Below are 20,903 nucleotides of genomic sequence, written 5' to 3'. Positions count from 1 at the left end.
AGTGGGATTCTCCATGCTACACTTGAGCCTGGAGACTAGAAAAAATGCCAGCCTGTTTCCATTAACTGCTGTGGTCTGAATGTTTATGTTGTCCCCAAATTCATATATTAAAATCCTAACTCCCTGCCGGACGCAGTGGTTCACACATGTAATCCCAGCACTTTGGGAGGCTGAGGCAGGTGGATCACTTTGAGGTCAGGAGTTTGAAACCAGCCTGGCCAACATGGCAAATCCCATGTCTACTAAAAATGCAAAAATTAGCTGGGCACAGTGGTTGGGCTAATCCCAGCTACTGGGGAGGCTGAGGCATGAGAGTCGCTTGAATCCTGGGACTGGAGGTTGCAGTGACCCAGGATCATGCCACTGCATTCCAGCCTGGGCAACAGACAGCAAGACTCCGTCTCAAAATAAATAAATACATAAATAAATAAAATAAAATCCTAACTCCCAAAGTCATGGTATTAGGAGATGGGGCATTTTGGGGGGTGATTGAGTTTTATGAGGGCAGAGCCTTTCTGAATGGGATTCATACCCTTATAAATAGGCCCAAGGGAACTCATTCACCCCTTTGACCATGTGAAGACACAGCAAGAAGGTACCATCTATAGACCAGAAAGCAGCCCTCACCAAACACTGAAACTGCCCACACCTTGATATTAGACTTGTCAGCCTTCAGAACTCTGAGAAATAAACGTCTGTTGTTTATAAGCCACCCAGTTTATGATATTTTGTTATAGCAGCCCAAACAGACTAAAACAACTTCCCTGGGCTCGCCTCAACTTCTGTTGTGGGGCAGAGCATAAGGCAATTTGACTGGGACCCAGAGGATGGGTAAGCTTGGCTGAAATGATGGAAATGTGATCATCCGAATAGGTCAGAAAGTTGGCAGTTTGCTCAATTCAGCATGCAAGATAGGGAGACCAAAAGCCCCCTCCTTTGAAGGCAAGGGCTGTAGCTGGGACCAGAAGTGATGTCACATAACCACTGCTGAGGTCATAGAAACTTCCCTCTCCTCCCTCTGTCTCCTCATTGCAACAGCCAATTGGCTACCACATATCTGCACACACTTAAATACAAAGGCCGGGAAGGGTCAGATCACCGTCCAGGTAATCTTAGGTACATAAAAGAGGTGGGGGAAAGAGAGGATCATTCAGTAGGTAGGATCCATATTGGTATCTCCAGTGCTGGGAAGGGGAGACTCATGCTGTAGTAGTGTAGGTGCAGTGGGAGCTGGGAGGGAGAGAGGAGACACCAACAGGGAAGAGGGGAGCGGTTCCTGTTGCTGACTGATTTTACCTTAACACTCATCCTCTTTACTCCACAGTCCTCCCTCCCCCTCCTCCTTCACCCCCAAGTCTTTCCCACGACTGCCCTCCCCCACCTCTAGCTGATCATGGCATCAGAGGCAGAGAAAACATTCAATCGGTTTGCTGCCTTTGGAGAATCATCAAGCAGTGGCACTGAAATGAACAACAAGAACTTCTCCAAGCTATGCAAAGACTGTGGCATCATGGATGGCAAGATGGTCACCTCCACAGATGTGGACATCGTGTTCAGCAAAGTCAAGTGAGGAGCCAAAGATGTAGGGGTGGGGGTGAGAAGAAAGTACGAGGTAGTTGGCCATGGAAGGGTTCATGTGGCGGAACATTTGCAGTGGGCCTACTAAGCACCACAGGGTACCTGGCACTGTGCTATTCTTTGTTATCGAGACACTTACTGATAGAACAAAAGAGGACAAATCTGAGTGAGGTAAGAGTTGGACCTTGGAAGGTAATGCGTTCGTGCTCCAAAGTTTCTGGATATCTGTCTAACTGACCAGGGCCAAGAACGCCCGAACCATCACGTTTCAACAGTTCAAAGAGGCAGTGAAGGAACTGGGCCAGAAGCGCTTCAAAGGGAAGAGTCCAGATGAAGTCCTGGAGAACATTTATGGACTCATGGAGGGCAAGGACCCAGCCACCACTGGCGCAACTGTGAGTGACAGTCTTCATCCCCTTGACCCTACTTCCCTAAATCCCCATTGTTCCAGTCTGCCCTCCCTAACCCTGCCAACTGTGTGACTGTAGAGACAGGGAAGAAACAGACTTTAGAGATCATCTAGATATTCCAGAAGTCAGGAAAATGTGGCTCAGAGAAGGGAAGTGACTTGCCCAAGGTCCATGGCTATTTTAATAGTGGATTTAGACTAACTTCCAAGTGTCCAGTGTCTGAGCCAGGCAGGTAGGGTTTGGTGGCTTTTGGAGGACATTAGTGTAGAGGATTTGGTACCTGATGCCCACTCCTCTTTCAGTTCTTATTTAGGGTTTAATCTCAGGCCTCCTGCCTCTCACCTACTCCCTTTTTTAATTGTCCCGTCTGAACTAAAAGCTCTTTCTACAATGGATATTGGGTTGGGGAGTGGGAGTGAAGTCCTCTGGCAGCAACCTAGTCAGAATAACTCCTCTGGAAACAAAAGAAAAACCACCCTCCCTCTGCACATGCCACACTCATTCCCACATCACACTCCTCCTCCCCCACGAGTGAATGGCTCTTACCAGAGTTTCTGCCCACAGCTGCATCTGGGCCCTAAGAAAGCAGCACCCCATGCCAGTGGCAGAGCAAGAGCTCCAAGCACTTGTTCTAAGTATCTCTGGCCATCTTTGGGGAAGGGATATGACAGGGTAAGGAAAGGAAGAGGGTTCAAATCCATCCTCTGGCTTGCAGAAAGCAACAACAGTGGGTGCAGTGGACCGTTTGACAGACACCAGCAAGTACACTGGCACCCACAAGGAGCGCTTTGATGAGAGTGGCAAGGGCAAGGGCATTGCCGGACGGGAAGTGATGAATGACAACACAGGCTACGTGAGTGGTTACAAGGGTGCTGGCACCTATGATAAGAAGACCAAGTAAGGAGGAGCTTCATCTTAGCCCACTAGCTCCCTGACCCTGCATGTTTAACACCAGGGAACTTGGAAAATAATAAACATCTGTGTGTGCAGCAGCTAAAAACTCTGTCTATGAGGGACAGATGGGCCTACTAGTGTAGAGAGAGGGAGAAGAGGCAGTGCAGGAGTGTGGGTTCTCAACAACAAACCCTACACTCTGCTTAGCCTTATGCCTACCAGCCATCAGTTAGCATTCCTCCTCAACAGTTGCTTCCAAGAACAGGATGGAAGAATATATTTGGAGTTAAGAGATGAACCAGATGTGGAGGTAAAAGTATTTGCTACTTGTGTTCACATATTACTGATATTCACCTGTCCACCCCCACCCCCCAAAAGGGTGTAGCAGTTCCTGATGTGATGGACTATGACTGTATCACGTATTAGATCCTTCCCCTGTCCCTCCACCTTCCTCATCTGTTGCAGTTCAGGTTTTTCGGGTGGAGAAGTAGAAGCCAGCTAAGGTGGCCTGACTTCTATTACAAATTTGTTCCAGAGCTGGGGTAATGGGAGAGTCTATTTTCAACACCCAGCCTAGCACTAAGTTTTACCCCACATCACCTCCATCATGGTGCACATGGGACAGAAGAGCTTACAGACTGCTAAGGGTAGCTCAGGAAGATGGCCAGATGGGGGAGGCTGCCAGGATTCCAAGAGCAGGAGTTCTGGGGCACTGAAGAAAAAGCAATTAAATCACAAAGGAGTCAGGTGTGTGTTCGTAACTTTTTATTTTGAAATGATTATGGATTCACAGGAAGTTACAAAAAAAAAAAATAGTACAGAGGGGTCTCGTGTGCCCTTCACCCAGTTTCCTCCAATGGTTACATCTTACGTACTCAGATGTAGTTTTAGAAATTTATGTTTGATTAGAGCTGGGCCTGCCTCATTCCCTGCCTGGTCAGGGGCAGACTCTGGAGTCTGGGGGATTTGGGAGAAGCTTCTGGAAGAGAAGGGAAGCAGAAACCTCTGTGGAATGGGTGACAGAAGATACCTTGAAATGCCAGTGAGCCAAGGTAAGAAGACTGGAAGAAAAAGAGGTTGGAAAAAGGAAGGCGGGGTGACTAAGGTGGTGGGGAGTGTGGGGGAGAGACAGTCCTAGGCTCCATAGTAAGAGGAAAGAGGAGAGGACAGTTATATGAAGGGAGAAACAATAATTTCACAGAGAGAAACAGGCTGGAAACTGGGGGTTGTGGGGAAGTGAGGCTAACATGAGTCTGAAGGCCTCAGGGAGGTTCCTATAGCTAGCCATATCCCCTGAGGAGGTGGGTGAGTGGAGGGAATAAGGGAACTGGGGGAGGCTGAGATGAGAAGGGTGGTGGGGATGGGGAGGTGAGACTCGGAGCTGGTGCTTGTTGCCATGGTGTGAGCTGAGGCCCTGGGCCTCCATCCAGGACTTAGGATCTGGCCCAGTGGGTGGACAGTCACTGCCAACTGGACACAGTCAACTTCTTGGGTGGGTTTTACTGTCTCTGGGAGAGGGAGGATGATGAGGAAGTGGGGGTGAAGAGGGAGTAAACAAGCTGGAAAGAACCTAGAAGATAGCACCACTTTGTATGGTGATCAAAGCCCTGGACATTTTCCCACCCACCTGGTCTCTTGGGAGGGGACCCTGCCTGCCTCAGAAGTCAGGAAGGAAGTCTTGTTACAGGGATCAGAGTGTTGGAAATGGAGACAGGCTGGTCTGTGGTGGTAGAGGTTGGGGAATGACTCAGGAATTAAACTCCCGAATAGAGACTGATGATGCCTATTGGATCAGCTTCATACTTGCGGGAGCAGAGTAGGTAGAGCTTCTGGTTGGTCAGGGCACTATCGTAGTAGCAACTGGTGGGTGGCTTTTGGTGGCTCAGGGAGCAGACCGTGATGGGGAAGGCATCCTCGGTGAGCGTGCAGTATTCATTGTAATTATCACAGAAGCTGTCACTATACTTGCAGAACCTCTGGATGACCTTCCAAGGGGCATGTATCACATAATGGATCTTTGGGCAATCCGAATTTTGCACCTTGCCCCGCATATAGGACATCAGACCATTACAATAGCCCTGGAAACCCTTTGGGAAGGTAACCCTGGGATAGTCAATGTTTAAGGCATAGAAGTTCTTTTTGCCAATCTGCGTCTTGATGTCCATGACCAGAGTTGGCCCTAGAACAAGCTGAAGGAAAAGGAGCCGGGTCACAGCTGGTGCCATTCCTCCTGCTGGTAGAGTTAAGGTGGTTGGGGGCAGCAGTGGGCCTGGAGTGACTGTCTGCCACATCCCAGAGCCTCCAGCATTCCCAACCCAACAGTACTTTAGAGATCATCTCACCCATAACCAAGTTCTCATGACCCAGAAAGAGGAGGTGCTTGCCCAAGGCCACCCAGCCAACCACCCAGCTGAAGGTGAAGCCACCCCACCTTCAGCCACCCCTGCTCCCTTGGTCCACCACAGAAATCTCAGCCTCTGCAAAGTTTGTGAACTGCAACACTTGCAGAATAAGAGCTCTAACTGGCCTTGGGTGAGAGACTCTTCCCAATTATCCTTGGGCCCCTGGCACTCCTGCTAGTAAAAAATGCAGAGAAGAAAGGAGCAGACTGACCTGATAATTCTCTGGCAGCTGGGAGGAAGGACAGGAGCTGAAGACAGCTGGGTAGGGATGGGTGTTCTTCTTGCCGAGGCCAAGACAGTCAGGAGATGAGGAGAGGCTAGAAAGGTTTCTGAGTAAAGATCAGTCTGGGAGGAAGGAATGTCCCCTGAGTTTGGTGAGCCCCTGTGCTGAGGGGGTTGGATGGGTGGGAGGAAAGAGGCATTGCTATCTGGTCTCCTCCTCTACAGTGTCATTGGAACACTCAGTTCCAACCTCCCTGCCAAAAGTTCCTAAGTGTCTGGGCTTTCTTTGATGTTTTCTCTGTTCCATAGCCTGTGCTCTCATGGCAAGGTGAGTAGGAAAGCACTGTTATGTTTCTGAGGAACAAAGTGCTTCTTATTCCTGACCCTCAGAGAACAAAGCGTTCGCCACTTTGTCATCCCACTCACGGGAGCCCAGGAGGGCATGTACTCAGGGGCCTCCCACCAAAGTGCTGGGCTGAGAATCAAAGACCTCCGTGTGGACTCCCCACAGTCCCTATCAGCCTTACTCCTGTCACACCCACAGCCCTCACCTGTGACCTCAGGCCTTGTCAGGGTCTGAGCACTACTGGAAATCTCTGCATGCTGACTCTGAAGCCTCAAACTTGGCAGGTTGGATTTGAAAGCATAACCTGAACATGAAAAGCTGTGGATGCCAGAGCCTGGCGTGATCTGTTTCTTACTGTTGGTTGGTCTCTGAGTGCTTTGACATGCTGGGGAAAGGGCCACACTCCTATCTTTTTCATCAACATCTTCCCTTTCATCACAATCAAAGAGCTAACTAGCTCCCTGGAGCCTGCTAGCCCTCACTCTTGACTTCCACAGGTCGCTCAGCCTTATCTGTCTGCAAAGTGTCTTCCAGATTTTGGGCCTCCTCTTAGGACAGCCTTTTTACCTTTGCTGGACAGCAGAAAAGGGGAGTCAGAACACAGAAAGCTGAGTGCTCCAAGGCCCCCAATATAGCTCAGGAAGAGAGAGTAAAGCCGCAGAGAGACAGATTGGTGTTCTTCATGTACAACCCCCTAAACTGGCACTTTCTGACAGCACAAACTACAGTCCAAAATGGAATCCATCTTCCCCACAACTTGTTTCTCTTCCTGTGTTGTCTATCTCAGTTTCCCTGGTTACCTATGAAAGAAACCTGAAAGTGATCCTAGACCCCGCCACCTCCCCAATCCCAACTATGGGGAGGCAGTCCTGCATGGTGGTGAAGATCAAGGCTTTTGAGTAAAACAGACCAGGAATTGAATCCTGCCTCTGCAGCTTATAAGCTGCACACCATCTGTCTGTTTACTAAACCACTGAAAGCTTCCTTGTTTCATCTGTTCATGATGATAGCATTTTTTACCTCATGGCAGTATTAGGATCCATTAAGATGTATATCAAGAGTTTTTAGACCAGTGCCTGGCACATGGTGAGTCCTCAGTGTGAGCCTGAGTCCATCAGTCACACAGCCCTGACAATCTTAAACTTTTCCCAAGCCCATCTCTTCCATTCTTATTTCTTTCTCAGCAGATGCTCTTGTCTCTCCTGGACACCACACACACTCCAACTCCAGTAAGACTCAAGTATATATCTGATTCAACTTCAAGAGAAAAAATGTGGTCCCTTCTTTCGTCTAAAACTCTGCAATAGCTTGTTCTCATAGGGTAGGAGTGCCCAATCTTTTGGCTTCCCTGGGCCACATTGGAAGAAGAATTGTCTTGGGCCACACATAAAATACACTGTCACTAATGACAGCTGATGAGCTTAAAACATGCAAAAAAAATTCATAATGTTTAAGAAAGTTTACGAATTTGTGTTGGACTGCATTCAAAGCCATCCTGGGCCACATGTGGCCCACGGGCCATGGGTTGGACAAGCTTGTCGTAGGGTATGGTCCAAACTACATATCACAGGACATAAGACTTCCCATGATCTTGCACCTGCCCGTGTGCACAACTGTGTCTGCATCCCTGCTTTCTTCCCACCTTGTCCCCCACCTCCTCCATGCCCTATCTCCTGCTGTCTCCTCTATCTGGAACCCTGCTTCTCCTTCTCACCTCCATCTATCTCATGGTGCTAGCTCATAGAAAGACTCAACCCAGAGGTCCCACTTAGAAAGCCTCTGGTTGGAAGGCCTCCCCAAGGAAGTGGGCACAGTCAAGCAAGTGAGGAGAGAGCCCACATGGGCAGGTGGCTCATCTGTATCCTTCAGGCTGCTCAACAAGACAACACTGAGTGGGTGCCGATGCAGGGTGTTGCCTGAGCCTGGCTGACTCAAGCCTTTGCTTTGAGGAAGCCAACCACATTGCGGTCCCTGCCTTGAATCATGCCACCTCTTCCCTGGTCCCTCAAGGCTGCAGCTTCCCTGAGAATAGAAAGGGACTTTTTATACCTTTTGGTCTTCCACTTCCTTCATTCCCCACCCACCCATCACTGCTCTTCACTCCCCACACCCAACACCACTCACTTCTGCCAGACAATTACAGAAACTGAACAGCACGTTATAGAGGAAAGCATTCAGAACTTAAATGATATAATGACGATGAGCCTTTGGGTTCCCAACTGCAATCCTGGTGATCTGTTCCCTAAAACCCTATCCTAGAGGTGCTGATGCATAAGATTACTTCATCCATTCTGACATCCTCATCATGGTGTCATGTGCTCTGTAAGCCTGAGATTAGTGGGATTGTTGTCCCATTACACTGGGTTTTACATACTCAAGCATTACCCTAGGGATGAAAAACTAAGTTCTAGAGGGACAGTGGCTTGCTCAAGGTCACATGTCTAATTCAGTAGTTCCAGGGACAATTGGATAATGTCTGGAGACATTTTTGGTTGTCACAACCAGGACTTGCTACTGGCCTGTGGCCAGGGATATTGCTGAACATCCCACATTTCACAGGATAGCTCCCATAACAAAGAATTATCCAGACCAAGATGTAAATAACACTGAGGTTGTGAAGCCCTGGTCTAAATAATTAGCTAATCAAATTTCTTAACAAAAGCAGACTTACTTGTATCTTATGTATTAATGAAAATGATAAACACCTGGGACTTCAAAATATTTTTGTTAAATAAATGTTGATTGTAATGGTACTGATTCTACCGGCAAAATGTGTATTGATAGTTCACCATTGAAACAATAACTGAGTTGTTTTTCCTGTAAAGATGACCCTCTGCGTGTAATCATTTACACATTCTCGTCCTGCCCTCCCCAATGGTAAGCATTTGTAGAACAACTGGCTAGAGTGGCAGGTGCAAGGGTGACTCCCTATGACTGAGGAGAACCCCAAAATTTTGCCCTGAGTGGGCTCACCATGATCTCATTGGCATCACCCTTTGCCCTGTCCAATTCAAGTTGCTCAAACAATATACTGTGTCATGGACAGTTCCTGAGCTGTCCTTGAAACCGAAGGATTGCCTCAGCCATCTCAACCTTCTTCTCGTAGCATCACCTCGAACCCAGGGCTGAAGTCCAGAAGCTGCATTGTCAGTTCCTCATCTGCTAACCATCTCTGTGGGCTGGTAGCAATCCCATCTCAGACTAGGATCATTGAGGAGCAGACAGAATGCCTTCTAAAAGTTGAATCAGTTAGGGTCACTTATATGCAAGGCATTACGCTATATACTGTGAAATGTGCAAAAGAAGTGTAAGTGGTGGTCCTCGTGTTGTGGGAATTGACAGTCTAAGAGAAAGATAATACATTACATATGAAGAAATAACCAGTGATTCAAGGCAGAAAATTAAACATTCTCAAGACAGTAAATGCTGTAGGAATTTAGAGGTGAGAAAGATGTCTCTGAATTGGGAAGGTCAGAGAAAGTTTTCCTCAGGGGTAACCCTGACTTGGAAATGGATCTCATGGTGAAGTTAGAAGTTAAGTGGAGATAAAGAGGACTATGAAAGACATGCTTGAAAAATGGGGGGAAACCAGTCTGGCTGGGGTTGAGGCACTCAGTGGGAGAAAAGTCAGAGATAAAGTTAGAAAGACAGGTTTGCCCGATTGTGGCAGACCCTGATTACCAGGCTAAGGAAATGATACTTTGCTCTGTACATAAATGGGGAGCTGGGAGGGCTTGTGAGACAAGGCTTCAGTGAACCCCCGAATCAGTTTCCTCTTTCCTCCATCCTGACTTGTCTAAAGGCATTGGTCTGGGAGCCAAGGATTCCAAACTTCTGTCAGTGCTGCCTCCTCCTGACCCACAGCTGTTCCAGGAAAGGTCATGGGAATTCAAGGACCTGAAGCAAGTCCCACATCTGATCTCAACTTGCTGTATGTTTCACTTTCTCAGTCTACAAAAATGAGCCCATTACCTTTATTTATCAAAGGACCAACAAAATTAGGATAACAGAACTTGGATCTGCTCTTGCTTGGAAGGAAACTCTCATGGGCTTTCCATTGGTATCCAGAGGCTGTGTGGAACTCCGGAAGGCAGAGAGGCTTGGCTCTGAAGGGTAGGCACCAATCCAGGCCCAGCCCTCCTCTCTCCCTTCCCCCTTCACTCCCTCCCAGCACAGGCGAGAGGAAGCAGCAGCTGTTGTCCTGCGGGGAAGACAGGCAGAGGTCCACCTGGCACTGTTGGGATTTTCACAACACCCGCCCCAACTTAAACACACACACACAACAGCAGCCTAAGGAGAAGCTGGGCCAACAGCAGTGACTTCGACGATAGAATGAGAAGGAAGCAGGGGTAGAGACTGCTGGTGTAAGGGACTTTTTCTTCCCTTCTGTCTTCTCTCCCACCATTTTGTCTTCTGCTCTTGCTCTCTCTAAGTCTTTCTTCTCCCTCCTGTGAAACTCCTGAACCAGTCGCTGGCCTGATGCCTGAATCTTTTTCTTCTTCCTAACCTTATCCCCCTTCTTCCATCTTTTTCTGTTGTCCCATGAATGCAGTGAAGGCAAAATAGCAAAATTAGCCTACCAAGTGCAAGGTGAAGCAGATCTTGGAAGTTGGATAATTTAGGCACACAAACAGAATCACTTCCCTTATCCAAATAATTGAGGCAAAACAAAGGTTTCAGTTGAATTGCACATATGGTAGGTTCAACTCTATTTCAATTTTCATGTGCAAACTTAAACCTTTACTCTCTTTTCCCTTTGGACTGAGGCAGTAGGGCCATGTTTATTTCACTTTCACACAGTCCTAAGGCAGCCTTCTACACAGCCCAGCATACTCGAGTTGAAGAACAAACTAGGATAATTACAATGTCAGGAAAACACAAGTGCAGAGGGAAGTTTAAATCATGGCTTGAAAACATCTCACTCTAGAATAATGAGAAGTAGAAAGGAAACCAAGCTAGGCATTCAAATGAGCTTGCAGCCTTCTGCCAAGCCTCCATTCCAAAGGCTAGACTGGCCTGTGCTGATACACATTTAATACACAGCCTGGTTTAAACCATGGGTTTTATCTCCTAACATTCATGTTTCTACAGCAGCAGGGGCATAATTCTCTATCCAGAACTTCTATCCAGAAGTTCAGCTTGCAAAGCTTGGGACACCTTAACAAAGAAGTGAACAGCTGTTCCCCTAGCCAAGGCCTCCCTGAGGACAAACCAGAAGAGCCAAAGGCCTGTGTGAATTTGTTCTTGATTCTCTTTTGCCATCTAGTGGCATTTCTCATCTCCAACACCACTTTTTCTTCTAAAGATCCTTCATCCTGACCCCCAACCCACAGCTGTGCTGTCCATCTACTAAAATAATGTCCTCCTGGACTCAAAACAAACTCCCCATCCTCCTGACTCAGAATCATAAATGCTGGACCAGAACACAAACCTTATGATCAGGATGGGTTGTGCAACTTCTCCACAGTTATAATCCACACAACAGCCAGGTAATCCTTTAAGCAGACAGGTTCTTTGTTCATTACTTAGAACCCTCCTAGGGTTCCCTATTGTGCTCGGAGTAAAAGTCACAGGCCTTCAAATGGTCTGTACATCTTCCCAATGACCTTGTCTCTGGTTCCTCTCTGAACTCTCAGTCACCTGCTCCAGCCACACTGGACACACTGCTGTTGCTCCAACACCTTAGGGATCTGTCTGCTCTGGGGGTTTTGCAGCGCTAGTCTCTTCACTTGAAACATTCTTCCTCCCAGATAATCACAAGTTCACTCTTATCTTCAAGTCTCTGCCCCAGAGTCAGCGATTTCAACCATCTTACATAAAATTACTGACTGCCAAGCCCTGTACTGTCCTACTTTTTTCCCTAGCAATTATCACTTTGAGCAAAGTATACATTTTGTTTTTACTGTCTTTCTCCAATGGAATGTAAGCTCCACAAAGGCAGGGACTTTTGTCATTGTTTGTTTTTGTTGTTTGTTTGTTTGTTTTATGAGACAGGGTCTCCCCCAGGCTGGAGTGCAGTGGTGCAATCATGATTTTTCAATGCAGATTTTATCTCCAAAGCTCAAGCAATCCTCCCACCTCAGCCTCTGGAGCAGCTGGGACCACAGGCACGCACCACCATGCCTGGCTAATTTTTCAAATTTTTTGTAGAGACAGAGTTTCGTCACATTGCCCAGGCTGGTCTTGAACTCGTGGCCTTAGGCAATCCTCCTGCCGTGGCCTCCCAAAGTACTGGGATTACAGGTGTGGCCCACCGTACCTGGCCATTTTTGCCTTTTTTGTTCAGTGATATATCCCAAGTACCTAGACATTTAGTAGGTGCTCGATAAATATTTGTTGACTACATGAATGAATCATGCCCAAGATTCTGAGATTACCTACTACTTACAGGTAAATTCTGAAAACAAAAATACTACTCATCTCAGTTTCACAGGCCTTCTCACCCACAGAGGGTGATGCTTCTCTGTCTTGGCGTCTCGGTTCTCCTGAGTGTCATATTCCAAGCTCACAGGAGCCCCCAGAGTAGCACTGACCCAGACGCTGCACACAGCCGTCACCACCACAAGGAACAGGACATACAAAGTGAAGGAGTACTGAGGCAGGATGTTGAGAGCAGCAACACCAATAGCATTTTAAACACAAATATTTGGGAAGTATTAAAGTTTCGTAACTTTCAATAAAAAAGGGAGGGAACAAGTGAAATGGAGAGGTGTTGGCGGCCTTCTCCAGGTAAAGTCACGTGGCCTTGGTTGGTACCTGGAACTAGAGAGGCCCATGAATCATTGTGGAATGACTTTGCTATTGGGGATGGTGCCGGGCATCGTGACAGTGATGATTCACCCACCTCCCTCGTGTCTCTTCCATCTCCTCCGAAAGATAAGCAGTATCTCCAGAAGACAAGGAATCAGACAAAGCGTCTTTCTAGGCTGTTCGATCTGTACCTCAGGTCAGAGAAGAAGCAACTCTTAACATCACAGTGATTGACTCTTCCCAGGATCATGGACCAGAGGTGTATATGAGAGGATATAAATGACAACTCTTCCTGAAATTGATTTCAGTTGACACCTGAATCAGGTGCTCTATTAAAGAGTCATTAGAACCATGTGGCCAGGGGACAAATATAGTCTTTGAATGTGACGATTCAAGCTTCCTCATTGCTGAACATGTTTAGGCAGGTACAGACATCCTTAGGTGTCCACGTATTTGGGACATGTAAGTGGAGAGGCATGAACCTGATTCATTTCCTGATCCAGTGATGCTCCCCAGCCCGCCTCCAAACAGACGCAGCACAGCCCAGGCCAGCTCTTAAGGAGTTCAGGAGTGAGAAGAGGCCCTCAGAGATCTGACAACCTAGCAGTGTGTGGACACCGCCTCAGCCCACTGAGCAGGAGTGACAGCACGAAGACCAAACGCAAAGGTGAGGCTGCAGCAGGATCTGGGGAGGAGTGAGGACAGAGAAGGAGGGATGGGCTCTGATCCTGACAGTACACTCGAGTGAGTGATAAAATGGTTAAAGGAGGGACTGGATTTAGGGGAGATGGGGACACGCATTGGGGAAAGGGGAGAGTGACGTTGGGGATGGAGGCAAAAAAAATGAAAAAGAATGGGAACACAGACGAGATGGGAATGGGGACACAGGAACATGGAGACACAAAAGAGATGAGATTTGAGGGAAAGGGGAGAGGACAAAGAGTGACAGGCAACAGGGACAGAATGAAGGGAGCAGAAATACAAGATGAGAGATGGGGCCACAGGGTTGGTGTTGGGACTGCAGCGGATGTGGACACACAGAAGAAGAGGCAGAGATGAGACACAGTGAGGAAAGGAGACAACCGAGTAGGGAGATGGGTGATTAGCTCATATAAGCAAGTATAGGAGGACTAATTTCTCGACTGAACACCTCTGTCCCAGCGACCCCTGCCCTCCATTCTGACTGTTCCCCACTAGGAGAGATGGCACCGGCCAGAGCAGGATTCTGCCCCCTTCTGCTGCTTCTGCTGCTCGGGCTGTGGGTGGCAGAGATCCCAGTCAGTGCCAAACCCAAGGGCATGACCCCATCTCAGTGGTTTAAAATTCAGCACGTGCAGCCCAGCCCTCAAGCATGCAACTCAGCCATGAAAAACATCAACAAGCACACAAAACGGTGCAAAGACCTCAACACCTTCCTGCACCAGCCTTTCTCCAGTGTGGCCACCACCTGCCAGACCTCCAACAGAGCCTGCAAGAATGGCGATAAAAACTGCCACCAGAGCCATGGGCCCGTGTCCCTGACCATGTGTGAGCTCACCTCAGGGAAGTACCCGAACTGCAGGTACAAAGAGAAGCACCAGAACAAGTCTTACATAGTGGCCTGTAAGCCTCCCCAGAAAAAAGACTCTCAGCAATTCCACCTGGTTCCTGTGCACTTGGACAGAGTCCTTTAGGTTTCCAGACTGCCTTGCTGAGCCTCAATTCCCTCTCCAGCCCTCTGCACCACTCCCCTACACCCAGAGCATTCTCTTCCCCTCATCTCCTGGGGCTCTTCCTGGTTCAGCCTCTGCTGGGAGGCTGAAGCTGACACTCTGGTGAGCTGAGCTCTAGAGGGATGGCTTTTCATCTTTTTGTTGCCATTTCCCCAGATGCCTATCCCCAAGAAAGGGGCTGAGCAAGCTCAGGGCTGTGGGTTCCCTGGTCTATGCCTTTGCACATGTCTCCCCTGCCCCCTGGCATTATGGCAGCATGACAAGGGGAGGAAATAAATGGAAAAGGGGCATATGGGATTTGTGGACACAGCTGTTTCTGTTCCTGAACTAGAAGTCTTCCCCAGCTCTGACGTGGCAGTGAGGTGACCTGAAGCAAAGAAAAATATAAATAAATACCACTTCATATTTGTGTAGAGCTTCCACGTGAATCCTCTAATCCCCTGTGACATAGACTTGACAGGGATTGTATGCCTTCTTTATGGATGAGGAAATGGAGATTTTAGAAAGCTTAATTAATTAAAGAGCTTGTCTAATTAGTTAGTAGCAGAACCTGGACTCGAACCTAGGTCTCGTTACTCTAAATATAGTGTACTTTCTACTCTACCAGTTGGGCAACAAAGAAGACACCGTTACAGGGGCAAGAGGAGAACTAGGTGAGAGTTCACCCATGAAGAAATGGGTGCTCTGAAGAGCCAGTTACTCTGTATTGGCTGCAATAAAGATCATTACCTCTCTAGCCAAGAGATTGTTTATAAGGTGCTCTGGCATCTTATTTCTTCTCTCTCTTTCTCTCTAACTGCCCCTCCCACTTCTCTAGACCACTGCTCTTCTAACCTAGGCCCTGGGCCTGGCTCTGGCTGGATCCCCTTGGCCTGAAGACATAAGGTAAAGGGAGTGTCTCAGCTTCATCCCCTAGATCCAGGATCACATTTCCTTTGACCTTAAAGGACTTCCGTGGCCCTGAGCCTGCTTGTCACAAACAGGCTGGTGGGAGCTGCCAGAGCTTCCTTCCTCCTGATAATGATCTCCCCTGCCTCGTTGCTTCCCTGGCTCTCCACTCTGGCAGTCTGCCCAGGCCTGAGGAGTTGAGATGCGAAAATGCCATTTCCCTGTCCCCCTGGGCTACAGATACCATTTCTCCTGCTCTGGTGAGTGGAACTGGAGAAGGTATGGCTTGGTATTGGCCAGTCCTGATGGTCTCTCCAGCATTGCCTGACCAGCACCATCCCCTTCTTTCTTCCTTTATCTCAGTCCCAAACAAGCTGCATTGTATCCCATGCCCGCCCTATTTCAAACCCAAATTCATTATAAGACATTCCCAACCCTCATGAGGATTCCACTCTACCTGTCCCTCCCTATCAACTACTGTGCTTTTACACTACTGACCAGAGTCAGAGTAAGCTTTGGAGCCAGACAGAATCAGGTGTAAATCCTGACTCCCGTCTACATGACCTTGAGCAATTGGCTGGTCTGTTTCTCTACAGCAAAATGAGAGGAATCCTACCTGCCAAATAGGATTCCAGGTAAAGATGTGGAAATGATATCTATGGAACTCCTGTCAGCCCCAAGGACTGATAGGTATTAGATCGTGATAACTAGTAGTAGCAATCTCCATCTTTGGAAAACACTCAGACCAAGGCAAACACCCTCACTAAGGTCTCCCCAGAGACTTTCTTCTGCCAAAGTGATGATCATGAGTGGGTTAGAGAACAAGCCCGCAGGCAGAGTCCCGCGAGGCAGCCAGGTTGTCTGAGATGATAAGGAGAGAAGGTAGGGAAAGGATGATTAAAAGAAAGGAGAGCAGATCATTGAACAGTTCTAACAGAATGAGGGCCAATAAGTTAATGAGTTGGCCGCCACAGCCAAACGACTGAGTATAAAAATAACTACTACCTGGAAACAGAACATTGCCATCATCAAATGGCTTCTGAGATTCTTGAATAAATCTGAAGTTTATCCAAAATCTGAATTTGTTCTGAACTCTTGCGGTCACTATACTACATTTACCATTCTAAAGAGATGATTTTCACTTGCGGTGCATAGAAAAGCAAGATACTTGGGGGCAGCCGATTTTTTTCTTCATTTTATTCTTTTTTCACAACTCTATCTTTATTGATGATCTTTCTATGTATAATATGGTTTCAGAGACATTCTCCTCACAAAATTTTAAGTGGCTAAAAATTATGCCTTCAATACATCCACCCAAAATAAGAAGAATTTCCAAATAAAACTTTTTCTTGAAAGACTCGTGACCTAAATAGCATTAAATAACTAGAAAGTTCTGAAGTAACCTGTGTCAATAGAGGTCAGAATAGTTGTAGTCTTGGGGAAGTACCAACTGTAAAGGGGCATGGGGGAGCCTTCTGAGGACCTGGAAATATTCTATTCTTGGTCTGGATATGTTTCCTATGTGAAAACTCATTGAACTGCACACTTAAGATTTGTTTCAAGAGGCGACAAGTGGTCATAAAAATAAATTTAAAAAAAAAGACTTGCGTATTTTATGTAAGCTTTATCTCCATTTCCAAAAACTCTTTCAAATATGTGTACTTCTTCTGGGATTATTTTATTTACATAGTAAATGATAACACACCAACCAATTCTAAAAAGAGTATGACATAATTAAACCATAGATAGAATTATGATGTAATCTAATTTCTATTGTTCTGTTTTGTACTATTTGTTAAATTAAATACTACTTGTGCTGTTTATTAAATTGTTGTAAATACATTGGGCTCAGCCAGGCACAGTGGCTCTCACCTGTAATCCTAGCACTTTGGGAGGCCTAACCAGAGCAGATTACTTGAGCCCAGGAGTTTGAGACCAGCCTGGGCAACATGGTGATACCCCATCTCTACAAAAAATACAAAAATTAGCTGGGTGTGGTGACACATGCCTGTAGTCCCTGCTACTCCAGAGGCTGAGGTGGTGGATCTCTTGAGCCCAGAAGGTCGAGGCTGCGGTGAGCCATGATCTGCACTCCAGCCTGGGTAACAGAATGAGAGCTTGTCTCAAAATACATACATACATACATACATACCTTGGTCTCAGAAGTTACAGTTGGCTTTTGAACAACATAGAGGTTAAGGGTGCCCACTGTGCAGTCGAAAATCCAAGTATAACCTTTGACTCCCTCAAAACTTAACTACTAATAGCCTATTGATCACCTGAAGCCTTACCAATAACATAAACATTCAGTTAACATATCTCTTGTATGCTATATGTATTATGTACCATATTCCTATAATAAAGTAAGATAGAGAAAAGAAAGCTGTCATTAAGAAAATCGTAAAGAAGAAAAAATATATTTACCATTCCCACAGTGGAAGAGGCTCATCATAAAAGTCTTCATCCTCATTGTCTTCACGTTAAGGAGGCTGAGGAGGAGAAGGAAGAGGAGGGGTTGGTCTTGCTGTCTCAGGGATGGCAGAAGCAGACAAAAATTGGAATGTAAGTGGACTTGCACAGTTCAAACCATTGTTGATCAAGGGACAAAAGGTTCTTCCTAAAATTCTCTCGCCAACACTCTCCTATTATTCATATTACCTGTGAACTAATTTCCTATTTTTTAACCATGTAGAAATTTTAAATAATTGTTTCATATATAAGCTTTCACAACCATTAATAACATCTTTCTTAAAATAATAAATAATAATAAATATTCATTTATACTTCCACTGGCTGGTAGACTTTCAATATAGTAATTTTTTTAAGTTCACAAGGAAAATTTCACTCCAGGTTACATCTAGAATACTCACCAATATTTGGAAGTAACTATTCAAATATTAACAATAAATCCAAATGGCCTGGCCTATTCTCATTACTGGTGCCCTACCTGATTAGATTTAACAGTCACTCAATCCTTCGTGTGATCTTGATCACAGCCAAGTTAAAGGATGCCAGGAATAGTGATGAAATCGGAATTCGGCTATTCAGCCTTCCAAAAGCCAACGCTGTGCTACAAGAAGATAATAAGTTGGGCCAAATACCAAGTCTGGCTGAACTGTGATGCATTGCTACTTGAAAGCTGAATAATAGGAAAAGGAGACTGCTTAATTATGAGATATTTCTGTTGCTGGGGCTGGGAGCTTGGAGAGAGGAGGATGGTGTCCAGGGGAGCTTTGCCCAGTCTTGTGCAGATGGACTTAAAGAGAATTATTTCAACATGGAGTGAAGGAGTGGAAACGGAGTTCAGTAAAGAAAGTAACCCAAGAACTGGAGATAGATGAGCTGGCTCTCCTAGGAGGGAGACTATTTGAGGTAGACTGGGGAGGAGACTTTTCTACATGACTCTGGTTCCCAGAAGTCTCCACACACTGAAGTAAATGAGCTCTAGACGCCATGAAGAGGGCCAACAGAATCACTGTGAAGAGAAGGATCCTCAGCTCCAGGGATTTCCTCTGCCTACACCCTGCCCTTAAGATCAGGACCCTTTGGCCCTCTTCATAGCGTCTGGGGCTCTGGGGGATAACCCTTGAGCTATGGTACCAAAAAACATACCAGTAGCAACAACGTCCAGGGAGCCTTCTCTTCTCCTTGGGAGAGCTTCAGCTCATTTCATCACACTTCTTCCAGGCACCTGCACAACTGGGCTTCCAAAAGTGCTTCAAAGACTTCAGAGCCTCATTCTAATGTCCTCCCCCTACCCCCACCCCACCATAAGTGGGCAAAAAGAAGAGCAGTTATAGCTCTTACCAGGATGCTTACCTGTGCAAGACTCCAAAACCAGTAAGCTTGGGAAAATCCATGGAGCTACAGGGACACGAGAAAGCCCACATTGCTAATGAGATCTTGTAAGAAGTCCACAGTTCATAAGAGGACATGTAAAGAAAAATGTGTGCTCGTGATGAAAATACATACTGTGATACAAGGCCTCTTAGTTTAGGGAGGTGGGAGTGTCCCCATCTATGTAAGCTGGTCTCAAACTCCTGAGCTCAAGCGACCTACTCTCTTCGGGCTCCCAAAGTGCCGAGATTACAGGTGAGAGCCAATGTGCCTGGCAATAATGCTACCAACAGATGGTTTTTGGGCTTGAATACCTTCAGGGACATGGATCTTCACTACCACTTCACAAGAGTATAATGTGGATTAAAAGTAACAATACAGGCCGGGCGCGGTGGCTCAAGCCTGTAATCCCAGCACTTTGGGAGGCCGAGACGGGCGGATCACGAGGTCAGGAGATCGAGACCATCCTGGCTAACACGGTGAAACCCTGTCTCTACTAAAAATAAAAAAAAAACTAGCCGGGCGAGGTGGCGGGCACCTGTAGTCCCAGCTACTCAGGAGGCTGAGGCAGGAGAATGGCGTAAACTCGCGGGCAGAGCTTGCAGTGAGCTGAGATCCGGCCACTGCACTCCAGCCCAGGCGACAGAGCAAGACTCCGTCTCAAAAAAAAAAAAAAAAAAAAAAAAAAAAAAAAAAAAAGTAACAATACATATAAAGCGCTTAGTACAGTGACTAGCATGTAGGGAAAGTTTGAGTAGTGTTAGCATTTCTATTTATCATTGTGGTGTCAAATGTTGAGTGGCCAAACCTGTGATGAATGCAGCAGGCTTGACTTCCGTGACAGAAGAACAAAGGATTTAAACAAGGGAGGCCAAACTCCTCCTCATCCGCCTCTTGCCAAATAGCTCCTAGCCAAGAGTAGATAAGGTAAGGTTTAAGGTCAGACAAAAAGGACAATATGTATTAATTTCTCTAGATAAAGTAATTTGGGAGGAATGGATGGGTACTTTGAGTTGAAGGAGAAGAAAAGGGGGGCTTTGGAGAATTTCTTTTAAGATTACTTGAGGGAGGTTTTTCTGATCTCCAACCTCTGTGAATTTATGAATCCAATGATGTGAAAATAAGTTGGAGGACTTAGGACCACTAACTTTTGAGGGTGCCTCTGTATTCCCTCCTATCCAAAGAATTTGATTACTGCAGCAATTGATGGAGACAGGGCTCTAGTGACATTTCCAACTTCCCCTCCTGAGATATTTAAATTAGTCCTTAGGAAGGCTTACTCTCCCCTCACCTCCATCGTGGAAACCCCTTCTATTTTTCCCACCCTCTGATTCAGCTTAATTTTCTGGTTCATTTTCCATCATTCAAAACCTCCACCAATGCCTGTGACTCATGTCCGGTGGACTGGTTATAGCAGAAAAACATCGTGGTCATTACTTTCTATGGTTTTTTAATAGAAACTTAGTTGAATTGACACATTTAAAACATTAACTGTGGTGTGAATTAGTACAAATTCCTGCTTGGGTCATGGCATTTAGCACAAGACGAAATTTCCTATCTCCATGGCTTTAGGGCTCTCTCAGTAGATAATCACAACATTATAATGCTGCAAGACATCTTGGCCAGTGTTCTCGGAGATCTTCTAGTGCTGTCTTCCTCATGTTGCAAATGAGCAAAATAAGACCCTGAGGACTTAAACACCTTGCCCAAGATTACATAAATAATTTAGGCAAAGAACTCGGGCTTTTCTGAACGAGCCCTGTGATATTTCCAAAGTGACACTCCAACTAATAATATCAAATGGATCTCAGATATCTTTCTTTTTTTTTCTTCTTTCTTTTTTTTTTTTTTTTTTTTTTTTTTT

General features: G+C 46.3%; 4 protein-coding genes across 7 annotated transcripts in view; 3 read left to right on the top strand and 1 right to left on the bottom strand.

Annotated features, from left to right (window-relative positions):
* Nucleotides 1-997: 997 nt before the first annotated feature.
* TPPP2 (tubulin polymerization promoting protein family member 2) lies at nt 998-2,982 on the top strand. 3 transcript variants are annotated; one of them, XM_017853444.1, is made up of 4 exons: nt 998-1,116; nt 1,325-1,566; nt 1,820-1,973; nt 2,704-2,982. In XM_017853444.1, the coding sequence occupies exons 2-4, from the start codon at nt 1,394-1,396 to the stop codon at nt 2,887-2,889; spliced, it is 513 nt and encodes a 170-aa protein (XP_017708933.1). In that variant the 5' UTR covers nt 998-1,116; nt 1,325-1,393; the 3' UTR covers nt 2,890-2,982. The 3 variants fall into 3 exon arrangements, with proteins under 3 accessions (XP_017708933.1, XP_017708932.1, XP_017708934.1); XM_017853443.1 differs by having other exon boundaries at nt 1,025-1,106; XM_017853445.1 differs by having other exon boundaries at nt 1,035-1,157.
* Nucleotides 2,983-3,632: 650 nt separating this feature from the next.
* RNASE13 (ribonuclease A family member 13 (inactive)) lies at nt 3,633-5,460 on the bottom strand. The gene has a single exon (XM_017853442.1). The coding sequence runs from the start codon at nt 5,171-5,173 to the stop codon at nt 4,637-4,639; it is 537 nt and encodes a 178-aa protein (XP_017708931.1). The 5' UTR covers nt 5,174-5,460; the 3' UTR covers nt 3,633-4,636.
* Nucleotides 5,461-13,019: 7,559 nt separating this feature from the next.
* On the top strand, nt 13,020-15,055 carry RNASE7 (ribonuclease A family member 7). 2 transcript variants are annotated; one of them, XM_017853440.1, is made up of 2 exons: nt 13,020-13,269; nt 13,764-15,055. In XM_017853440.1, the coding sequence occupies exon 2, from the start codon at nt 13,805-13,807 to the stop codon at nt 14,273-14,275; it is 471 nt and encodes a 156-aa protein (XP_017708929.1). In that variant the 5' UTR covers nt 13,020-13,269; nt 13,764-13,804; the 3' UTR covers nt 14,276-15,055. The 2 variants fall into 2 exon arrangements, with proteins under 2 accessions (XP_017708929.1, XP_017708930.1); XM_017853441.1 differs by having other exon boundaries at nt 13,208-13,269; nt 13,800-14,410.
* Nucleotides 15,056-17,656: 2,601 nt separating this feature from the next.
* Nucleotides 17,657-20,903, top strand: part of RNASE8 (ribonuclease A family member 8) — a 15,823-nt gene continuing 12,576 nt past the window's right edge. The window contains exon 1 of the mRNA XM_017853438.1: nt 17,657-17,764. The gene's annotated coding sequence lies outside the window, so the exon portion shown is untranslated. The remainder of the gene's footprint in view (nt 17,765-20,903) is intronic.

This window comes from Rhinopithecus bieti, unplaced genomic scaffold (assembly GCF_001698545.2).
Source record: "Rhinopithecus bieti isolate Rb0 unplaced genomic scaffold, ASM169854v2 scaffold_34943, whole genome shotgun sequence".
In the NCBI taxonomy this organism is placed as follows: domain Eukaryota; kingdom Metazoa; phylum Chordata; class Mammalia; order Primates; family Cercopithecidae; genus Rhinopithecus; species Rhinopithecus bieti.
Note: the sequence above shows the minus strand (reverse complement) of the source record. Positions and strands in the feature narration are given on the sequence as shown.

Bases quoted from the DNA above. Each gene is read 5' to 3' on its own strand.
- TPPP2 (XM_017853444.1), top strand. From the start codon at position 1,394: ATGGCATCAGAGGCAGAGAAAACATTCAATCGGTTTGCTGCCTTTGGA. The intron at 1,567-1,819 runs GTGAGGAGCCAA...CTAACTGACCAG, and splicing joins ATCGTGTTCAGCAAAGTCAA to GGCCAAGAACGCCCGAACCA. The intron at 1,974-2,703 runs GTGAGTGACAGT...TCTGGCTTGCAG, and splicing joins CAGCCACCACTGGCGCAACT to AAAGCAACAACAGTGGGTGC.
- RNASE13 (XM_017853442.1), bottom strand. From the start codon at position 5,173: ATGTGGCAGACAGTCACTCCAGGCCCACTGCTGCCCCCAACCACCTTA.
- RNASE7 (XM_017853440.1), top strand. From the start codon at position 13,805: ATGGCACCGGCCAGAGCAGGATTCTGCCCCCTTCTGCTGCTTCTGCTG.